General features: G+C 39.6%; 1 protein-coding gene across 7 annotated transcripts in view; it reads left to right on the top strand.

Annotated features, from left to right (window-relative positions):
- caskin1 (CASK interacting protein 1) overlaps positions 1-20644 on the top strand; it is a 120820-nt gene extending 100176 nt beyond the window's left edge. The window contains exons 7-23 of one of the 7 annotated variants that reach the window (XM_077213029.1): positions 6089-6197; positions 6741-6849; positions 6979-7073; positions 8945-9071; positions 10520-10750; positions 11019-11045; positions 12451-12555; positions 13040-13155; positions 13925-14024; positions 14249-14352; positions 15581-15691; positions 16629-16730; positions 17155-17293; positions 17426-18621; positions 18725-19508; positions 19618-20140; positions 20417-20644. In XM_077213029.1, coding sequence (XP_077069144.1) covers positions 6089-6197; positions 6741-6849; positions 6979-7073; positions 8945-9071; positions 10520-10750; positions 11019-11045; positions 12451-12555; positions 13040-13155; positions 13925-14024; positions 14249-14352; positions 15581-15691; positions 16629-16730; positions 17155-17293; positions 17426-18621; positions 18725-19508; positions 19618-20140; positions 20417-20513 — 4075 coding nt within the window. In that variant the 3' untranslated portion in view covers positions 20514-20644. Of the gene's footprint in view, positions 1-6088; positions 6198-6740; positions 6850-6978; positions 7074-8944; positions 9093-10519; positions 10751-11018; positions 11046-12450; positions 12556-13039; positions 13156-13924; positions 14025-14248; positions 14353-15580; positions 15692-16628; positions 16731-17154; positions 17294-17425; positions 18622-18724; positions 19509-19617; positions 20141-20416 lie in introns of all 7 variants that reach the window. The other 6 variants (XM_077213032.1, XM_077213028.1, XM_077213033.1 and 3 more) reach the window with 6 other exon arrangements.
- The last annotated feature ends 2646 nt before the right edge of the window (positions 20645-23290 follow it).

Genomic DNA, 23290 nt, shown 5'->3' with positions numbered 1-23290 from the left:
GTCTCCATCTGTCAAGCCTACATGTCATAATACTTAGCTGAATTTTTAAAGGATTAAATACACGTTGCACGTCAGTTATGTCTTTCAGAGTTTGCACACAACGGCAAGGCCAGTTGATAAAGCCTGCATGTAACCAGACTGGTTACATTTACATGCTTTTATACAAAGTAACTTGCATTGCATTCAAACTATACATCTTTTCAGTTGTTTTCAGTTCAAGGCCATGACCTTGGCGTTGCTAGCGCCTCTACTGTTTATGCGACATGAGCTAGATTTCAGTAAGACTAAAGCTTTTACATAAAAATTTTAAAAGATGATTTATTGCTTTAGACTGAAACTTTTAAAATGGTGTAAATTTTGAAATTCATTTAAGTGCGTTTAGGGGCCTTTCTCGTGTGTTTTTGAGTTTAAAAGTGTAAGACGCAGGGCAGTGGAATGAAAGAAAAGTTTTTTGAAGGTTGTTCTTTAACGTGAACGGCACATTTTTAGAACAAATATGTCTGCCTGATGCATGGAAAATCAGCGCAGTGGAATTTAATAATGTGCTTGGATTATATTGTGATTGCAGTGTTATTTGCTTAAATGTTGAGATGAATCGCAACTAAGTATTTTGATAAATTAACTGTCCTATTTTTATGCAATTTTGCATCACATGTACATTTATTTTGTTAAGGAAAGCAAGACAAAAATTCTGATTGAAAAAATCCTTTGTATTGTACTTTGAATCACTCTGCATTTTATCTGAACCTGCACTTTTAATTTTAAGAGCTACAGTAAGAATGTTGTTTTAGTCATGGTCATAAACACTCTGTGAGCTGGAGCTCTAGGATGGAAATGTAGATGGGGGAGGGAAAGCCTACATTATATTAATGGAAGTTGACTTCATGATCCATTGGTGTGATGTGACGCACACTGTGTGTTTGAGTGTTAATGGATCCATGTGCTTGATGAAGTGAGACTCTAATGAGCAGCCAATGAGCATGTACAGGTCAGAAGCGCTGGATACTGCCGCTCATGAGAGAGGAGGGGAAACAGTCAGTCACCCAACATGTAATACAATACCCATCAAGTTCAACAAAGCCATTTCTGCACCACTTGAATCAAACGGAATTGCAAAACCAGTAATTTCCCCAAGCCATTGTTTGGACGAAGGAGTCCAGTTGTTCATAGTCTTAACTACACTATTCTATGGGCAAAAAATCTATTTTTTTCCATTGATGGCCTTTGAGTGTAAAAGTGTAATAGGCTGTAATTAACACTACATCAGAGTTATGAAATGCATAATTACATATTGTCTGAAATATATTTATTTTATGTAAAATTATTTTATTTTATTTTATTTTACTGAGTATTTAAAAAACTCAACTTCATGTTGTATCTCACAATTAATTTTCACACTCATCCATTTTGACTGAGCCGTTGATCTTTGTGTGCGTGTGTAATGAGATCTGAGCATTATCAGAACTGGCCTGGAGCTCAGAAATCAGCTAAGTTGAGAAACTCTTTGATGAGCTATAAGTCAATTATCATGTGACTTCCCACTGCATTATCATATAAATCCCCAAAGGTCCTCATGCTACTGTTTAGATTGAATGAGAAATCCATTGCTCCAGATCTCGGCTCAGCCATGCATTTCGTGCATCGACATACAAGCCCAAGTGAGTTTGAAACTGGACAAGTGGTGTCCCTCAGCGTTAGCTGCTGTATCTGTGCACAACCAGCTGCACCTGCTTGTGATGAAGGGCATCTTTCCTTCTTTCCACTGGGAACATGAGCATGGTTGAGGGTGCACGTACCCGGCTGTATTCCTAAGGGTGTGCCAGGCCCCATCCACTCCCTAATATAACACACTGCCATCCATCATTGTGACAGTCAGACCTCCTCCATGATCAGACAGAGACGAGAGGAAGATCAGAGGTGTTCTGTGCTGCCCTGCCTTTGTACCAATTTGCATGGTACAAAGGCAGGACAGTGCAGAACACCTCTGATCTACACTGCACATCAGACATTTTGTTGGACAACAGTCGTGCTAACACATTAATTACAATGCATCATATACCCAAAGGTTCCATATACAGTATGATTGATTTTTTATAAAACAATTTTAGTCTTACTTTTCCTTTTCTAAAATTAAACCGCTTTTAAATGTAAACTCTCCGGTTGTGATTTTGATGATGATGAACAGTTTTAGTCTCAAGCCCTGAGGAACTATCAGAACTATCAGTGCAGTTGTCAATAAGGATCAATACTCTGTGTCAATACAGATGTCAGCAAGTGACAGTTTGTCATTGTATATTCTAGTACTTTTTTTTTTTTTTACTTGTTAAACCTTGGACCCATAGAGAGTTTGGGTCAAATTGAGTAACAATTTTTGGTTACTTGAATTAAGATAAACCTTAACTGAAACATACACACATATATATATATATATATATATATATATATATATATATATATATATATATATATATATATATATATATATATATATATATCGTCCCCTTGGAATTATAAGGTTCTATCTGCGTTCTGAGCAGTTTTGAGATATTGAGCTTCAAAGTTTTTGCATTACATATAGGAAAATTTATATGGGGAACAAGTTTCTTTCAAACATGAAAATAACAGGGACCCTAAATGTATTCTAAATGTACAATATCAAAATCCTCTCAAATTTGTAAATGGGTTTTTTTGGAATGGGTCAAACGCAGATAGAACCTTCTAATTCTAAAAAAACACTTTTCGCTTAGAATTATAAGGTTCTATCTGCCAAAACATTATTTGAACATTAAATATAAAATTAATGTTGTAACAATGTCTCAACATGTGTTAGAAAGTAAAATTGTATCCTTTCTATGACATTTATTTCATATTTTTTAGCACTTCCATGTATTTAGGACATTTCAAATTAAGCAAGGTAGGTCTAAATATTTTGTCCAGTGCAGAATCTTAATTTTCGTTACCAATTTGGTGGGTAATTAAACACATTATTGCAGAAATTGTTACTTTAATCTTTCTTTTGTTTAGACAGAAAGCAGCTACTGTAATACATCTGAGCAGGACTTTATTCCAGCTAAAGTGGGCCAGGTGAAATGGCTTTCTCTCTAGACATCAGTATGGCTGAAATAACATGCTAACGTTTATTGTTGTAATTAAGACCCCATCAATGAAATTGTTAACTATTTGACCTTTAAGGCTTAAAATTGTAAAAATTAAGACATTTTAAGACTTTAAAAACTACAATAAAATCGACATGCTTCAGCAAATTAATTCATAAAGTTAAATAATCATTGAAAAATGATTCACTGACTATATGATCACAAAAAATGTCAGACTATTTTTTTAATCACACACACACACACACACACACTCTCTCTCACACACACACACACACTCTCTCTCACTCACACACACATAGTCACACACACACACACACACACACACACACACACACACACACACACACACACACACACACACACACACACACTTTCACACACACACCAACACACTTTCACACACACACACACACACACACACACACACACACACACACACACACACACACACTCGCACACACACACACACACACACACACACACACACACACACACACACACACACACACACACACACACACACACACACACACACTCGCACACACACTTTCACACACACACACACACACACACACACACACACACACACACACACACACACACACACACACACACTTTCACACACTCGCGCACACACACACACTTGTATGTTAAATGTTTTTTTTTAAATATTCAATTTACTCACTGCATATTTGTATAATTCAGATAATAATAACTATAATAATAATAGTTATTAATAATAAACTCATTCATAATTAATAATAATAACCAATACACTATAAAGAAAATGCCCAAATTGAAGCCACTTCATAACACTACACAATTTAGTGAATATTTAATTTACTGTAAATGTATAGCATTCTGCCTTTATGGGGTTTCTTTTTGTCTTCAAGGAAAAAGCCGGCGACATGACATATAAAGTTGATTCTGATTGGTCCTCTTCTGTGCATTCGAAGTGCTGATTGGCTCACGCAGATAGAACCTTATAGAGCCAAGTTAGAGTTCGATTTTGTAGATAGAACCTTTTTGTTTTTTCAATAAAAAGTCCCACAATGTACACAACTTAAAAAAAACACATCACATAATGTAAATAAGTTGTCACAGAATAAGAATATGTGAATAACTCAATTTTGACAAAAATGTCAGATAGAACCTTATAATTCCAAGGGGACGATATATATTTCATTTCTCATTTTAATTTAGTTTAACTTGATATACAAAAAAATAAATAAAACTGAAATAAACATTTATAAAAACTGTATGGACATGTATAAAAATAATAATAAAATTTACAAAACCAGAAAAATTACTAAAAATGTAATTACATTGAAAATCAAATCAAAATGAAGTGCATGAAATTGAATCATTTCATTTAGAAGAGGTTTTTAGATTTTATATAGGGGCTATGAACTCACAGAACGCAATTTTCCATTCCACTACTCTACCCTTCCACTGCATTTATTTGATCAAAAACACAGTAAAAACAGTAATATTGTGATATATTATTACAGTTTAAAATAACAGTTTGAATATATTTTAAAATGTAATTTATTCCTGTGATGTCAAAGCTGAATTTTCAGCAGCATTATACCAGTCTTCAGTGTCACATGATTCTTCAGAAATCAGTTTAATATGATGATTTGCATTCGACTTGGTCAGTGTATCATAAAGGAACATCTCCATGTGATGGTCAGGTCTATCACTGCACATTGACACTCATCATTAATTAGCCTGCCTGAATTGTAAGTGTTGCAGTGCCACACATTAGAATAAGGTACATATGCCCATACAGCACCTACACCTCCCTCTCTCAACAATCCAGCAAGGCTGTTAATTACATCATTAATCCAGTAACCCTAGAGGCCGTACGCATTGGCCAACCCTAAACAGATTGATATAGTAAGGGAAAATATGAAAGCAGGCTTCATTTGTTGTTCATATCTGTGAAAGAAAAGGATCATGGCACCTCTAACCAAAGCTGTTACCTTCATATTAAAACGCTGTCTCCTAAACTTAATGTCATGTACCTGTGTTAACGCTCTCATTCCTTAAATTAACACAGATGTGTGTGGCCATTTGCCCACTAGCAGAAACTATGTGTGCCCATGCTAAGTGACGGACGCCTCAGCACACAGTCAGACCAACATGTGCTCACCCAGCCAGTCAATATGCTTTTAATCTCCTGTGTTTTCCAAGAGGGGTCGAGCACGAGAGGGCATTACGTGAAGCTAAAAAGGGTCATTTTGATAGCTAATTATAGGGGAGGTGACAGATGCCGCACCAGGGCCAAGTTCTCTGCTCTCACCCTGTTTCCCATCCTCCTCTCTGAAGCCATGACTCAGGCCACCTGTGTTTGCTGATGTCCCGCTGCCGTAATTGAATTTACTCTAGTGTCAGAAGGTCATGCTCTATGTAATAGAGTAATGTAATATGTAATATGTAATTCCGTCTTCAGGAGAGTGTCTGGAAGTCTGTCTGCATGGCTCTCTGGAATACTTGATTCTGATTGGCAAATGTCACCATCAAATGTGGCATTCTGCTGTCAAATATTTTGAATTATGATAACTAAACTGTATATTCTACTCAGCAACCAATCTCATACACTGCCTCTCTTATTACTCTGTGGTTTCTTTTTTCTCACATAATAATAATATAAAGTAATAACTACGTAAAATAACATTTTAATAACTAATTCATGACTATTTATTTATCTTGTAAGTAGCTGTATAAGCGGGCTAATGTACAGTACAGCCAGCTGGTTATGATTGCATTATAAACCTCATCAGGAAGATGATCACTGATGTCTGTAATGACTTTATCCCTCACATAAGTCCTGGCAACATGAGGACAATCATAACAAGCTTAAAATGAAAATGTAACCATGAATTCTGATCTCAGATGTGAGCAGTTTGATCACAGTAGTTTTCAGTGGTTGCGTCAGACTAGTTACTACTTTTATCCACTCTCAATAGACTGCTGATCCAGGCGGGCATCGATATCAACAGGCAGACCAAAGCGGGCACTGCCCTCCATGAGGCTGCACTGTGTGGGAAGACTGACGTAGTGCGCCTCCTGCTGGATGTAAGTTGACAGAGATAGAGAAACTTTATTGATCCTATAAGGGAATTTAGTGCACAACAGCAGCAACACAGCAGCAATATAAAATAACATCACTAATTTGTATCTGTCAGTAAGCACCAATGTTAATTTACTGATTGATATACACACACTGTTTGTGATAACATTGATTTGTAATAAAGTATTACTAGTACACCTGACTGTTATACCTTAGGTTACATAATTGTCTAAATCCAACTTTGCTACTGAACAGTCCACTCATTTAGTCTTGTCTACTTCATTTTAATGATATGGTGGTTTCCTACAGTTTGGCCTGTTAGATGGACTAGTTTTTTTTAACTAGTCCATCACCTGCCATATCCCAACACTATACATTGAATTACTTTGAATAGTGAATTGTTTAGAAGTGGCTAGTCTTATTTACACCCTTATGTAAATGGCAAGTAAAAAGATCAAACTTGTATGTCTCATTGAGAAACATTTCTACCATGTTAGTCAATTTGATTCCAAACATTATCTAATATTGCTTTAACCTTCTCCCTATAGAGTGGCATCAATGCAGCAGTGAGAAACACATTCAGCCAGACAGCGCTGGATATCGTCTATCAGTTCACTGCTACACAGGCCAGCCGTGAAATCAAGCAGATGCTACGAGGTAAGAAAAATGGGATGGCAATAAAATCATTTTTTTTTTTTTTTAAATATACTTCACATATGTATTCACGTATGTTTATTAGTGATGTGTAGTAGATTATGCAGTTTATGTCTGCTTATCTCTGTGCAGATGCCTCAGCAGCCTTGCAGGTCAGGGCCCTGAAGGACTACTGCAACAATTACGACCTGACAAGCCTCAACATAAAGGCTGGAGACGTTATCACGGTAATTTTCATAAGACCTGCTCTAAATCAATTCAGAACCTTTGAAAACAGTTAATTTAAACTCTTTTACTCTCATGTATTACATAAATTTCATAAAACTATTTTAAAAATTCACAATGTTTGTTTTAATTTTGGTTTACATTATAAAGTCCACATTAATCCTTTGTAATCATAGTTCAGTGTACTTTCAGAATTTCTCAACAGAGGGCACTGTTACCTGTGTTTTTCCTCAGACCGTGAAAAATAATTTAGACACACATCAGCTCCTTCCCAGAGAAGATATATCTCTTTTTGCTCTATATGCAGTATGATATTTGAAATGGTCTAATATCCTTTACCTCAGAAATTATCCAGGGTTCAGCGCAGGTTTGAAATCACAGAACTGACCCAAATATTTAAATGTTTTAGATATACAATAATTTATCGACATACTATCGTTTTATTCTAGGCCTGTTTAGTTAAGTTTTTATATGTTGTGAAAAAATGTCCTCATAAACATAAAATATAAAATAATAAATTGAAAAACAACTCCAAATATTGGCAAATACATGATACAGTGCTTAGCATAAATGAACACGCCCATGCTAAAGTTGACTAAAAAGAGGAATAAAAAAATCATCTTTTGGAAAATGATCTTAATGCCTTAATTAAAAAAATGAGGAATAATCCAATCTTTAAGGACACCAGTTTTCTTTGTGAATGAATAATGTATTGTAAATAAATAAATCTTCTTCCTTAAAATACAGGGTGAATAAAACCATGCCAATCTCTAGGTATGGTGAAGGGTATGTGATGATCTGGGGCTGTTTTAATTATGGGAATTTAACATAGGGGTGTCCTGACTTATGCACCCTATATTTTAGGGAAGTACATTTATTTATTTACAATACATTATTCATTCACAAAGAAAATTGGTGTCCTTAAAGGTTGGATTTTTCCTATTTTTTTAATTAAGGCATTAAGATCAATTTCCAAAAGATGATTTTTTTATTCCTCTTTTTAGTCAACGCTAGCATGGGTGTGTTCACTTATCCCTATTTACCAAACAGTTACAAAGGATGGCCTTTTCAATTTTAAATCATGACTCTCACCCCCTGCACAGTGAGTTTCAGTTATTGCCATCTGCGAGGAGGTATAAAGTCCCAAGGTGTAGAACGAAAAGATATAAGAGCAGCTTCGTACCAAATGCGATTAATAGGATTAACAAATTGTAGAGGTGGTTTTTCGGAAATGTTGTACTAGGGGTTTTATGATTTTAAAGACCATATGTAATGTTTTGAGAGCACTTTCTTGAGAGCACTTTACTAAGTATGAGTATTTTTTTTTTGTCTTTATGTGTTGTGGAGTGTTCTGTGTTGTGTGTCTTTGTACTGGATGCCATAGAATGCCATTGCACTGTAAACAAATGTACCTACGGGTACAATAAAAGTAACCTAACCTAATATACACTACTAAAATTATTTTAAAGACAAAATTAAATATTTTTATTTAGCATGGACACATTCAATTGATAAAACGTGAATGTTAGAAATTCAATGTCAAATTCACATAGTAAAGTTATTTTAAATTGTAATAATATTTTACTTATTACTTTCTTTAGTCTTTGATTAAAGAAATGCAGCCTTGGTGAGAATAAGAGACTTCTTTCAAGAACATCTTACCGACTTCAAAATTTTGAACGGTATAATGTATAAAATAAAAATAATGTACATTAAAATAATCTTAAAATATCTGCCACTGGTTAATTCTGGTTCATAAACATAAGACTTTAAATTAATTCATTTAATTTTGACATCACAAAGTATTAAAAGCACCCAGACAATGCATATTGCCATTATAGATGATGGATGATAATGATTCATTACTCTGTAGGTTCTGGAGCAACATTCAGATGGGAGGTGGAAGGGCTGCATCCATGATAACCGCACAGGGAATGACAGAGTGGGCTACTTCCCCTCCAGCATAGTGGAGGTGATCAGTAAGAGGCCTGGGGCTGTGGGTAAGAGACGACAACGGGCGGGTCAGTGCTGCCTCTCACACTCACAGATGCATAAGTAACGCTGCTGTACTCGCATGACCCTGATTCTGTTTACAGCCAGCTGTTCATGATGCTCATGTGCACTGGATTGAGAGCCAGACAGGGCCATCTGCTTTTGTGGCAACAAAAACAGGGCAAATGTAGAGCTCTTTTCTCATCTCGTAATGTAGTATTTCATGCTGTCAGGGAAAAAAAAAGCTGGTCATTAATAGTACCTTAAATAGTGGCCTTGCCTCCATCCATTCATTGACAGAACAGCGGATCTTATTGGATTGAACCCTTTGGGTCTATTTACATTTGCTATTTTCACAAAACGCTCTTCTGTTACTTCGACACTCAAACATTGGTCAGTGTTGCGCTCACTATGTAGCAAATAACAGTCAAATTTTTTTCACTGTTATTTTTTCATTGATGGAACAGATACAGATAAATATTAGTGTGGGGTGCATCTAGATCTTAGTTTACGTTGGCCACTAAGTACCTCTTCATACGTGCTGGAGAACAGATGAGAGGAGAGAAGAGAAGAGAATAGAAGAGAAGGGAAGAGACGAGACGAGACACCTGATATTAAACAGATATTTAGATTGTCACTCATTGGAAGAATCATTGGGCAACAGAACACTCTTTTGTGCACTCATGCAGATGCATATGATCCATACAGTGCACTCTTTCCATTCAATGGGTTTATGTCCGGTTGATATTTCAGCAGGGGTCTAATCTGTGTGTTCATTGTGTCTCATGCTTCACGAAGTATCCATGTCTGTCTCTGCATCTGCTGCTCGGTCTCCACTCCATCCACATTTTTGTGCGCTTTTTAGAACTCCTTTCTTATAGTGCCATTTTTACTGAAATTCCTGTTTTTATGAAAAAAACATTTTCTGTCATATGAAGGTAATTAGTAAGAGAGGACAACTATCTCAAACAAGCCCGGCTGTGCTCATAGCGAACATAAATGGTCAAATAACACACTCGCACACCCACCCTCCCACACACAGACTTACTGAAAAGAGTCACGCTTACTAAACTTCTCATTTGAGAAGATATCTCTACAGTATTTCTACTCAGGCGCTTACAGAGACATGTATTTGTGTTTTACTACAAGCACCAGCTCATTTCATTTCACTAACCTTGCATTACCACACATCACCTCTATTTCAAATATATGTATATTATAAAAATATCATTCATCCTTGAAGAAATACTTTTAGCCATTTCACTCCATTCTCACACTAAACAGCTCAAAGTGAAAAACAAGCGTTTTCTTCCTTTTAATTTGTCTTTTATGGTTTTTCCGTTTTGAATTTTGTGATTGGTTGTGATTTTTGTGTTGGGTTAATTTGCTTTCCCTCTCTTATGTGTAATTGTTTTGTTTGTTGTGGTGGTGGTGGTTGCTGTGTTGTCGTATCTAGGTTCATGGAGTACAGTCACTTGTACCCAACAGTATCAAAAGATACAGCTCTGTGCGCCGGTGTGCGGCCCCGTGTCGCCCGCCGTTGCCATGGTGAATGGGGACTCGTATCATGAGATTCATATCCTGCCGCCTCCTCCACCTCCGCCACCACATTCCCATCTGCCACTTTTCACTTCCTTTGGCTATAACAGGTCCCCAAACACCTCAGGAGAGCCGCACAGTGGACAAGGTACAGATCCCCTAATCTGTCTCCACTGTATTATTATTATTTATTATTATTGTTGTTTTTATTATTCACAAAGCTTTAAGGAATGTGTTAAATTACAGTATTTTTCATTTAAATAGTCTGAATACAAACAATGATCAATTAGTTCCACTAATTCCTTAAAGTTTTCTGAAATTATTTTTCTGAAAATTATTATTTCTGAACGTTACATTTAAAATTAAACACATTTAATTTTATTTTCTGACATTATTTTGGTTGTTGATTTTTTTAGAGGCCAAGAATGATCAAGATTTGGCTAGTAAGTTCTTTTAACCAGCACAACCAGCCTCTTTGTTGAAGCTGTTATCTCTCCTCTTCTACCCCTAAATTTCCCTGATCTTGGTGCTATATTTTCCCTCTCTGTGATGACCACACTTTGGATTCGCTCCACTGCCCCTTTCAACCATTCACTCGTACATGTGACCAATAGGGAATGCGCAGCCAGCCTCTCACCCCTCCATACCTGCATCTCTGCTCAGCCATCTGTCCGTCACTGAACATCTGTCTGTTTCAACTCTCCTTCGTCTCAACTCTACTGTCCATTCATACTAACTCTGATCCTTTCAGCGATGTGTATCAAACCAAACTTTGATATTGGTACGGAGCATGAAGATATTCTTATGTTCTCTGGATCACCGTAAATTGTAATATAAATATGTCTGTTTTAGTTGTAAATGATCAGTAATCATCAGGCCCACATGGAATCTGTGCCCAGCAGAATTTGAGTGGGGGACATAGCAAAATATTTGGACGACTCTATTTTATTTCCTGCTCACTTCCTGTAAAATGTTTAAATCCATTCTGAAGAATTTTGCTGATTTCTCTTAAAAACAGCAAAACAAATTCTGTACATTCTGTCTGGGCCTGGGAATCATTAAACAAACCTAAAGGGACAGTTAAAATTCTCACCATAATTTACTCACCATTATGTTGTTCCAGTTTTTTCTTCTGTGGAACATTAAAAAAAGATGATTAGATCTATATTTTTTCATATAGAAAAACAACTCGTTCATTGTATGGACAAAAACAATAAATATCTTATTTTGTGTTCACAAAAGAAAATCACACAGTTTTGTAAAAACAGGGAGCTGAAAAAATTATGGCAGATTTTTCATCTTTAGGTGAATTATTCCTTTAACAGTATTATAGTCTGGTGAGACTCATTGCCATAAGATGTTATTGCCTTTATTTGTATTTAAACACATTTACGTACACTTATGGTTTGATGTCTTTGGAGTCCCTAATGAACTATGCTCCTGTAATGCACTGCAACTCCTCTTGTTGTTAAACCTATTTACATATATAATCATATATAATCATATATCTCTGTATATATTATATATGTTTTACCTATGTGTATGTGTAAATCAAGGCATATATATATGTATATACACATATATACAGTACATGTTTCTTCTTATATATTTCATGTACCTATGTATATAAATGTTCATATATATTTGTGTTAGATATACAGTATATATATGCGTGATTGCCTTGTGTGTGTGTGTTTGAAAGAGAGAGAGTGAAGTTTGTGGTCAAACAGACAGCTAAAGCACATACATATAGTTAAGATTTTCTCTTGCCTGACCTGTGCAGAAAACCTCTGATCCCGGGCAGGTGGCCAAGCCAGGGCGCAGTTAATGGTGGTTTCTGTGTTAAAGGTTCTCGCGGCTCAGACTCCAGTCCACATGGCTCACCCACCCCAGCCGGTGGTCCCCAGGGCGGCAGCAGCGAAGAGATCTGGGTGCTGCGCAAGCCTGTGGCAGGTAACAGCTGGACTGCCCCTTCCTCGTCCTCCTCTTCCTCTTCTCTCATGACTCCTCCTGGTTTGCCACGCTCCTGGTGCAACTGCTGTACGCCTGACCTCAGAAACCTCCTCAGTTGCAGGCGTGTAGGCGCATTAAAAGGCTCTCATTCGCTCTGTTGCAGTAACATCCGTGGAATCGTTCCCTCAAGAGCACACGTAGAGACAATCCACAGATGTGTCTGTAGCCCTGTGGCAAACTGCATTTTCAATGAATGCAGTGTGGGCCTGAGTGTGTTTGTATCAGTGACTATGCTAACATGTCTTGTGTCCATCAATCACCTGGTCTTTCACCATTGTTATGTAAGTCTCTGTCATCCCGTGTATCAGATCAGTGCATTGCAGAGGGGAAGTTCATAGTGGTGTGATCGGAGCAATCGTGGTGGTATGGTCCAATGGGTCTGACTGTGTTTGTGTATGTGTTTGCTGGGGGATTGTTGTTCCAGGTGGAGACCGCAGCAGTGTGGGCAGTTCAGGGAGTGTGGCCAGTGCCCGATCCTCTGGTAGTGGACAGAGCGCAGGCAGCGGCAATATCCTTCACGCACAGGCAGAGGGAGTCAAGGTGAGCTATCTGACATGCAAAGTGACTTTATTAGTTGTTTTTCATTCATTTTAGAACCCTCTTATCTATTGCCAGTATTACTAGATGTATTACAATCTCTGAAAAAAAAAACAGGTCATAACATCCTAAGAACAGCCTTGACAAGTTCAGTTGTGTTTTGGAATTTTACCAGCTCAGCCAAGGTCATCTACAAGCCCTAACCAGCCCAAGATGATCTACAAGGCCAACAATGAGCCCATTTCCTTCTAGTCCGCCTGAAACAGCTTGAATGGATTAAAAAAAACATAAATAATGAGCTTCAGCTCCAGCTATAAAACATTTTAAACCAGCTACCATCTAGTCTTCCAGACCAAATAAGGTGGATCAAGATGATTTATAAGGTCAACCTAGACCCTTACAAGCTAGCAGTCCAACTAAACCTGATTGGACCATCTAACCACCTTAAAAGACCTCCCAACAAACGAATCTACCAGTCCTAACCAGGTTGACCAAGATGGTTCATGAGGTCAACCTTAATCCCATTAGCTTGTAGTCCACCTAAATCAGCTTGGACCTGACCAATAATAATCAGCTTCAACCAGCTACCTTAAGGAGATGGTTTTGACTGAATTTTCCAGCAGGACCTTTAATACATCAGAGAAGAACCTGTTACTCAGTCTCACAAAGCTTTGTTCTTCAATAAGGGGATGCACTTGAGGTCCAACTTGCATAGTCTGCATTGATATTTGTATGTTATTTCTTGATCTGATGAGCTTTATTTATCCTTTAGCTTCTGGCCACGGTTTTGTCACAGTCTGCCAAAGCTAAAGAACACCTGCTGGAGCAGACAAAGTCTTTGGAACACCCTTCGCATGCTTCCAGCAACAAGGGTTAGTGGGAATTTCAAATGACTCTTCTGAAAATATTTCATTTTTTTTTTTTTCACAAATAAGAGACTTGGCTCCTTTTTTTGTACCAGATGGTTGCTCTAATTGCTGTGGGTGAGAGCATCACAATTATCTGATTGGCTAAAGGAGTAGTCAGTCAAAAAAACGGGATTGGTTGTGTAATAGCAATGCTCCAATGTGTATGAATGATCTCATGGTCCTTCTAGGATCTTCCTCACGCAGTCAGAGTTTGTCAAGCTGTCCACTCCATGAGCAGCCGTATGTGGAGGCAGTGTCCCAGCGGAAAGGGGAGGCGCAGCCTGAGGGGAAGGTAAGGAGACTCCTACTCAAAACACACTGTCCCATTACCTTTCCTCAAACAAGCATACACTCTCTCACACACACACACATACATATAGATGCACTGGCATCTGCACTTCCAGGATGCTTTCCCAGCACTTCCTCTCACAGCTGGCCTCATCGGTATTACACGCTCTCGGTTGTCGTCAGGACACGGTGAGTGGGCTTTTCCGCAGGCTTCCTTGCACGCTATCCTCAGCTTCAGGCTTCTATCAGCCATTCTGTCTGATACTGCTGTCTAATATTGACAGTGATTCCTTTCACTGTGATCTTTTTTTGATCATTCATTTCATTTTCTTTGCTACATTTGCTAAAGTCCATTCCAAATTTTTTTTTGCCTTATTTTCAGTAATTTTCACCTTTTGATTTCTTTTCAGAGAGTACCCAACAATGTAGACGTGTGATTTAAATGTGGAGTAAAATGGTAATTGGGGCAGGATCAAGATTTAGTCTGTCTATATTGAGACAGTTAGAGCTATAGGGAAAATGAGATTATTACACAGATATTTTTCTAGACAATTTTTTTTAACACAATACCAACAAAATATGACACAGTATAGGTATTATTTATCCTTTATCTCATTAAATGAGATTGTATGTTGCAAATTGGTAATGCATAATTGACCCTCGCAGTTTTGGATGTCATTTTTACAATCAGCTGACATCAGAAATTCTGCCATTTACTCATATAACAGAGAAATGTGGCTGCCATATCTTTCCCAGCAGGACTTTTGAGCTGCTGAGTAGAGCTGCTCCATGCTGGACTTGTGGACTAAGGGCCATCTGTTCAAAACAGCCCTAATTTCTCTCCTGCCCAACTCCCTTTTTGCCTCCCCTACACAGAGTTACAGTACATCCTCCTACTTCCAGGGAAATGGCATTCCAAAGCAGAAACTGTATGGCCACTACTTTTTAAAAGCTGAACTCCTTTGGTTCAGAAAAGAGAGTCATTATTTGCTAAAGCTTTGTCCCTTGTTGCCAGAGTAGATACCTGGAGCAAGAGCAGTAATACTGGACTAAGAGCAATAAGTCCAATTTAATTTAAAAAAAGCAGGGTGGACTTTTTAATTATTTATGAACTTATAAAGTTTAGTGAAGCTGTGACATTGGTCATTGGCTCATTTGTTGGCCTGGGGTCTGGTCCATCTTCAGCCACGGGACCCAAACAGTGATAGACTGCCACCTATCTTCTCTTCTAGAGCTCAGAGGCTGTTATCGAATGGCTGAGTGAATTTCAGCTGCAGGTCTACGCTCCAAACTTCATCAGCGCCGGCTATGACATTCCTACAATTAGCCGAATGACCCCAGAGGTAAGAGTTGTCCCCCATCTCCTTAAGCCACCCTTAACTATTTACGTCACTCCCCTGTTCTCTAAATGTAAAACTCACAGACCCACCCAAAGCACAGAAAAGAAGCAGTCAGAAGATGAAAAATGAATCAACCAACAAACTCTCCTTGGATTTTGAAGTGAAATGACTTGCAATGAGTCAGAACTGAAGCACACAAAGCCATGGGCATGGCTCACACAGGCTTTATGAGACTCGTGGCAAAGGATGGAAATATCTCACCCAAAAAAAACACCAAGACATTGTTGCTGTTGTGGTTATCAAATGTGTTTCCTATTATGTTATGTTGGTATCTTGATGACCCACATAATAACTGAATCATATGTATATGCTCTTGTGAGCTATGTATTTATGTGCATATAATTAAAATGAAAGCATTTAATCACATTCTTTTTTCATTTGCAAATATTTTACTATTAATGGTAATTTCATGAATTTTCATTATGGAGTGCAAATCTTTTACTAAATTGAACTTATCTAAATTGTTACTAAAAATGAAATTAATCTTTGAGCAATTAGAATTCCTGGAAGCAAACTCATCTACCATACTTAATTACATTAAACCACTGCCTTCATGAGATTTACATATTATTATTGCTGAAAACAGAATTAACAGGGGTATTTTGTTGAAATACCATGGACATGCTCAATTAGGATATGTTCATATGATTATGTTTGGTACTCTGAAAAGGCTTCTTTTCCTCACTTGCTCCTGGTATTATTTTATTATTTTCCCTTTCCCATTTTTTTTCATCAGCTTCTATCATCTTTTTTGTAATGTAATGTTCATAGAATATGCACCACTTGGTTTAGTGTGAATGTGTGTATAAAGGTCTTGGGGTTCTTGAATGTGATTGGTTATGGATCTGATGGTTTCTTGGACTCCTATATATATTTTCAGGATTTAACAGCTATTGGAGTAACCAAACCAGGACATCGAAAGAAGATAACCTCGGAGATAAATAAGCTCAGTGTTAATGAGTGGCTGCCTGACCAAAAACCAGTGAGTTTAACAAGTGCAGACACACACAAACACACACACACACACACACACACACACACACACACACACACACACACACACACACACACACACACACACACACACACACACACACACACACACACACACACACACACACACACACACACACACACACACACACACACGTTGTTGTTTATACAGTACCTATACAATCTGTATAGATACCGTAACCATAAACACAACCCTCACAAAAAACTTTTTAATATTTTCAAAATACATAGTTTAGGATGATGTAAAATCTGTTTTCCAAATGGGGACCAAAACATGTCAAGATATAACACAAGATATAACATTTCTGGTATTACTATTTTGTCCCCACAGCGTAGGAACACCTGAACACACACATCCAGATGTAATTTGTTTTTATGTATTTAATCTGTAGGCGAGTCTTGGAGAATGGTTATCCATGATTGGGTTGAGCCAATATCACCAAATTTTAGTCAAAAATGGCTATGAGAACATTGACTTCATCACTGACATTACGTGGGAGGACCTTCAGGAGATTGGCATTACAAAACTTGGTAAGATAGAGAGTGGACTTGGATCCATAATTTTTAAGTACTTCAAAATTATTACACATCAAACTTCTCCTTTTTTACCAAACTGCATAGGCCATGTTGGTTTACAGTACTTCTCTAACCAAATTTGCGTAGGACACCAGAAGAAGCTTATGCTTGCAGTGAAGAAGCTGGCTGAGATCCAGAAGGCCTCTGATGGTCGTAACGCATTGCGTAAAAAGCCTCCAGCTGCTCAGGAGGTGATGGCAATTGAGAGCCCACCCCATGACAGCGGAGAGTGTATGTCTCCTAAAATGAGCACTTTCCAGGACAGTGAACTGAGCGGGGAGTTACAGGCAGCTCTTAAACACCCTGCTGATGTGCAGGACGGCACAGAGGTGAGAACCAACAGTGGCCCGGGAGCACAGCACCGAGCCCGGAGTCTGCATGAGAACAGCGTGAATAAGATCCGAGACACAGAGGAGCCTAGCGGGCCACCCAGAAAGGAGGCACGTACCATGCGCCAGAGCAGCCAAGGAGGCCAGAGAAGTGTCTCATCGGCGCAGCCAAAACCACGTCAGTCTTATCCCCAAGGTGCAGGACCACCCTATACGCCACCACAAACACCCACCAAAATGAAGCCTCCCGCCTCACAAACGATGAGCAACCCACCGGGTAAACCAAAATCTAGTCCTCAGCTGCTCCAACAGACAGAGAAGCCCATGACACCTCGTGCTCACCCCCAATCCCCCACTCAAATGTCCCATCCACACCGAGCTGCCCAGCCTGTGGAAACCATGGAAGCTGCACCCCAAGGAGCTGCTGTCTCAGTGCCACTCCTGTGCCTGCCACCAGATGGTGACGAAGCTTGCGATGAGTATGGTCTGCCTAAGAAACGTGCCCACAGCCTGAATCGATATGCTGTGTCTGATGGTGAGCAGGAGCGCGATGAACTGAATGTGACAGATTCCGGAGGAAAGTATGCCACAGTACAGCACAGGGTGGGTCGCAGCAACTCAATGAAAGGGCAGGCAGAAAAGAATGTAAACCGAAGTCAGTCCTTTGCACTCAGGCAGAAGAAGAAAGGTCCTCCTCCACCTCCTCCTAAACGCTCTAGTTCGGCTATCTCAAGTTCCAGCAGTAATCTGGCTGAAGTGCCCAAGGAGACAAGCAGTGGACCTCTTTTGGATGTTCCCTATCAACCACAAAGACGTGCCAGTGACCTGGGTGGGACTGTAGACACAGGCAGTGCAGGAACTGTCAGGAGCATTGCGGCCATGTTGGAAATGTCCTCTATTGGTGGGGGTGCCAAGGGTCTTGCTTCACAGAAATCTGCAGGTCACTCTCTGCAGGTAAGGTGATTGTCAGTACCCCCTTGGGATGATACTCAGCATTTTGATTAAAAATGTCTGTTAGCAAAATCTGTGGTAGTAAAACATGGTTGTTTCTCTACAGCTGGGTTCTGCTGGAACAAAGCAGCGTGATGCCATTGGACTGGATGGGGAAGTAGTGAACCGTCGAAGGACCATTAGTGGGCCTGTCTCTGAGTTAGTAGCAGCTGCTAAGCGAGGACCAGAGCCAGTCCAGGAAAGGCAACGCACTGAAACCCAGCCAAGCTCTAGTGGGAGTTCAGCGGAGAACCTTCCGTTTGCTGAGGATGGAAACCTTACCATCAAACAAAGACCTAGACAGGGAAAGGATGAGCCTGAGGAGGGCCTAGAAATGTCATACTCTTTACCCCAGGAAGACCTTTCATGTGTGGATGCCACATCCTCGCTGAAAAGGAGGATCCAGAGCACCAAGCAGCAGCCAAATGGCACCAAGTTCCTGCTCACAGAGTCAAATACGGTTAAGCGCCGCCCCAAAAGCAAAGACAAAGATGCCGAGGAACAACAGGATGGGCAGATGCACGTACCATATGAGAATGGGACTGGCACCATTAAAAGACGCCCTGTGTCAGAGGTGACCGTTTCAGAGCAGCCCCGGCCACAGGAACATCCTGAGAACTCGCCCCGTCGGGACAGTCAAGACCTGGAAGGCCATGTCACTGAGAGTGCCCCTCGTAAGTCCGTCAAGCCTCCAGTGTCACCCAAACCTGTTCTGGCCCAGCACATAAAGAAACAAGGACCACCAGCTGCCATCACCAAGAAAGCCCCATTTCCTGGACCAACTGGGGCACCTGGCAGCCCAGGTACTACACAGTGCGGGCCTTTCACTTGCCCTGTCTTTTCACAATTATGTGAGTATCCCGTAAAGCCTTGTAACGTTTAAACCTAGTTGAATCAAAGTCCGCTCAGTCAGGCTCTCTTCCCGTCTCTCTTCCTATCTCTTTTGTCTTCTATTTACAGTTGAAGGAAAGAAAGTACCTCCTCCGATTTCACCTAAACCTACACCTCCTCCCACAGCTCCCAAACCATCCAAAAATGTTCTGCAGTCTTTAAATGCGACACCTAATCCCACTCCCACACCCTCTCCAGCCAAGCAGACTGTCACCAGAATGGCCAGTACAGCCTCTGCCCAGACCAACCACCCTGTCAAGGCTACAACCCCACTAGCTTTGAGTGCGCAGACCCCACACACACCTCAGTCTCCTCACACTCCACACACTCCTCAGTCTCCTCACACCCCACAGACACCCCAAACCCCACAGACGCCCCAAACTCCCCCAACCCCCATCCCTACACCCCCACCTGTGAAGCCCCCTCGCTCCTCAATCAGTGGGGTATCCATGGACAGTTCAACTGGACCAGCATGTGTTGCAGGTGTAGTGACAGCAGATGCAATGCACCAGAAGATAGAGGAGACCAGTGCCTCACTGGCTGCGGCCCTACTGGCAGTAGAAGAGAAGATCAAGGAGGATGAGCAAAAAGAGTGAGTGTCAGGAAACTTGCAGAAATTGTATGATATCAGTGACATAATAGACCAGTAGGAATGTAGTCTATGATGCCATCTAGTCTGAGATTAATATTTCTTTTTAAGAAGTTACAAATATAATTCAAGTCCTTCAAACCAATTCCACAGTTTTGAGTCTACATCTGTGGTTATTAAGAAACAACTTGTATGTCTTTTTTGACCCCACAACTATTGCTTGCAGCTACATTTTTTCTTATTTTTAAAAGATATTTAAGTGCGTGTTTTGATTCACAGCTCAATGACTGAAAACAAGAGCACAGTGAGCATCCTAGACGACATCGGCAGCATGTTCGATGACCTGGCCGATCAACTTGATGCCATGCTGGAGTGAAGAGCACAGCATGTGTCTCTGTGGCACAACCTCAGGACCCCGGGAGAGCACAAGGGCACAATGACCAACAACATACCTACTTACCCCTTTCTAGTCCTCATCCCTTGCTCCTCTCAGCCCCTATTCCCCTGCTCCTTCCCCATTGTCATGAAATACCCGTCTCTTCTCTCTCCCTCTGAGTTGGTTTTGCACAAACCCGAGTTGATGTACCTCAGGACTGGGCAGAAGGCCATCCAGGGCTTTAAACATCAAAGACAGAGCAGAGGGTGGAGAGGCAGAGGTTGGGTTTTAATACATAAAGCTCAACTCTGTCCATGAAATATCTCTATCTACCATGAGCAATGAGTAGTAAAATAATAATATGAAAACAATAATTGTATATGAAATAATAGTATGGTATGTGTACATTGTAAGCATGAGGAAAGTTTATATCTATAAAGAAAAAAATCTCATAGTGAGAGTCATGCATTAGTACAGTTATATATATATATATATAAATATAAATATTTTATGTTTTTATTTCATGTTCAATGGTACATACAGTGTTGAAACATTAAGAAATCTATAAAGTTTAATGACAGATATGTGGATTTTTCTATGACTATAATGGTTTAAAACAAAACAAAAAATAAGGCTGGCTTAAACATCTTGTATGTTTGGCTGTGCTCTGCTGAAGAGTGTTGTGGGCTGTGTTGAATGTAGTGACTGAAGTGGCTGTTTCACCCCCTGCTCTGTGCTTGCTCTGGGCTCCCGCTCTGTGCTGCTGCTGTGACCCTTTATGTTTCCATATACTTTTTCATTTCTGCTCCTGCACAGCCTTCTTCCTTCACCTTCCCTCTTTTTCTTTGCCCTCATCATGTGCAGTGTCCTGTGTGCCTTAACGTGAGAGGTGACCTCAGTGCTGCTAACACACACAAGCAAACAGGTTCAAGCTGAGATAGGCCCGATGTCCATGTGAGAGGCATTGCCTTGTGGGAAGGGGGCCCGTGTGCTCTGATTTGGCGAGGCGTGACCTCATCCTTGGACATCTCTATGCTTCAGTCATCTGCAGTCATACACATTGTAGGCCTTGAAGTCAGTGAATTGCCATTTTACTTCCATGATGTAATGCATTACCAGGCCATACAGAAAATGTACAGTGGGACTTGATTCTGTTCTTTAGCAATTTAAGTACCTAGCAAAACCTACATTTTTACCTAGCAAAGTAGGTACTGAATACCAAAATAGCTATTTAGCTATTGATTAGCATTATGAAATGTGAAGATTAAGACAATATAATTTTTCTTAGGAATAAAGTGTCAATGACTTGTTCACAACAAGACCAGGACTGCGCATTAAGAAAGTAAATAGAGTCATGTTGACTTTAACTACATGAGTGACCTGAGAAACACAGGCAAGAACGAGGTACACGGGTCCAGTGATGGTTGGGGATTTTTGGAAGGTGGGATGTCAGGAAGCACAAAGTGAGAAAGTTGCAAATGTGTGTGTGTGAGAGTGGCACAAAACAGCAATCGAAAAAAAAGGTGTAAGGTGTTATGGACTGACAGTGTAGTGAACTAACAGGGATTTTTCAAACATTTATGTAGCTTGGTGCTCAGCATTTCCACCCCCTGGTCAGTGAGCTTGGACAGGTGTGTTTCCACTGGAAGCCTGCATGCAGTCTAATCTCAGCACATTGCGTAGTGGCTGTTTAAGGGTGTGAATGTACCATGGTGTGCCTGCTTTGTATTGCATTCCCCCCAGTATCATCCAGGCAGACATTTCCTTAATGACCAAAGTAAGAGCACTAGTCCAAGATGCAATTAAGCTTGGATCCATAACTTATTCTGGAAAACATAGCAGTATCTAGGTTAAACATATTCACTGAGACTCACATCAAGTGACTTTTACAGGGACATATTTAGGGTGGAATGAGTGATGCTTTTACAGTTTGGTCTCTGTGGACATGAGATGTTTCCAGATGCCATGTTCACTCGTTCATGGTGAGGGCACAGTTTGCTGTTATGACAGCACCAAACCTATTGCAAGCCTCTGAATGTCATTATCTCATTGCCAGCAAACTCACAGTCTCTCATTACTTAACCATCTTTGTTGCCATGACAATCTGTCTGCTCATTATTAGAATCGTCACAGTATCAAAATGATCTTCAATGCAATTTAAGAAAGGGCCCAAAGGAAGGGGAACATGAGCAAGAAAAATAGTTGTGTAGGTCCCACAATGCTTTACACACTTTCAGTAGCTCCATATATGCTTAATCCCTTCCCCGGTTCTCAAAAAAGAATATTTGTAATATTTAAGTTATTAACAGAGATTATTATAGATGTTTTCAAAAAGTATTTAATGATGCAGCATCAAGAGGGCTTGTTGATGAAACTGCAAATATTTGAGACAAAAGTGTCTTCTTTGCTCAAAGGGTTTTAAATGAATTGTAAATGGTCATTTTTTTAGAACTCCAGTTTTCTTTTTTAAGGTAACTTTTTGTGATAAGTTTTTTGACTGCCATGTCTTCAGATGAAATAAGTTGTATATTATGCAATGTTACGTTTTCTTAAAACATGTATGTGCCTTGCTTAAGTTCTTTTCATTTTGTCTTTCATGTTTGAACAATGTGTAGGGGATATGTGGCCAGTCTCAGCTTTTGTCCTCCAGATGTTCAGAATTATATCCCTCTTTGTTGTGGTCTGCTCCGTGGACAGAGTGCAGGTGTCTGGCATGGGAATGGCTTTTATAAAAGCTTTATCATGCCTATCGCTTCACAGGACTGGGTGTCGATCCA

This window comes from Siphateles boraxobius, unplaced genomic scaffold, assembly GCF_051911475.1.
Source record: "Siphateles boraxobius isolate OS27281-9 unplaced genomic scaffold, OSU_SipBor_1 66, whole genome shotgun sequence".
Lineage (NCBI taxonomy): Eukaryota > Metazoa > Chordata > Actinopteri > Cypriniformes > Leuciscidae > Siphateles > Siphateles boraxobius.
This window is presented reverse-complemented; position numbering and strand designations above follow the sequence as displayed.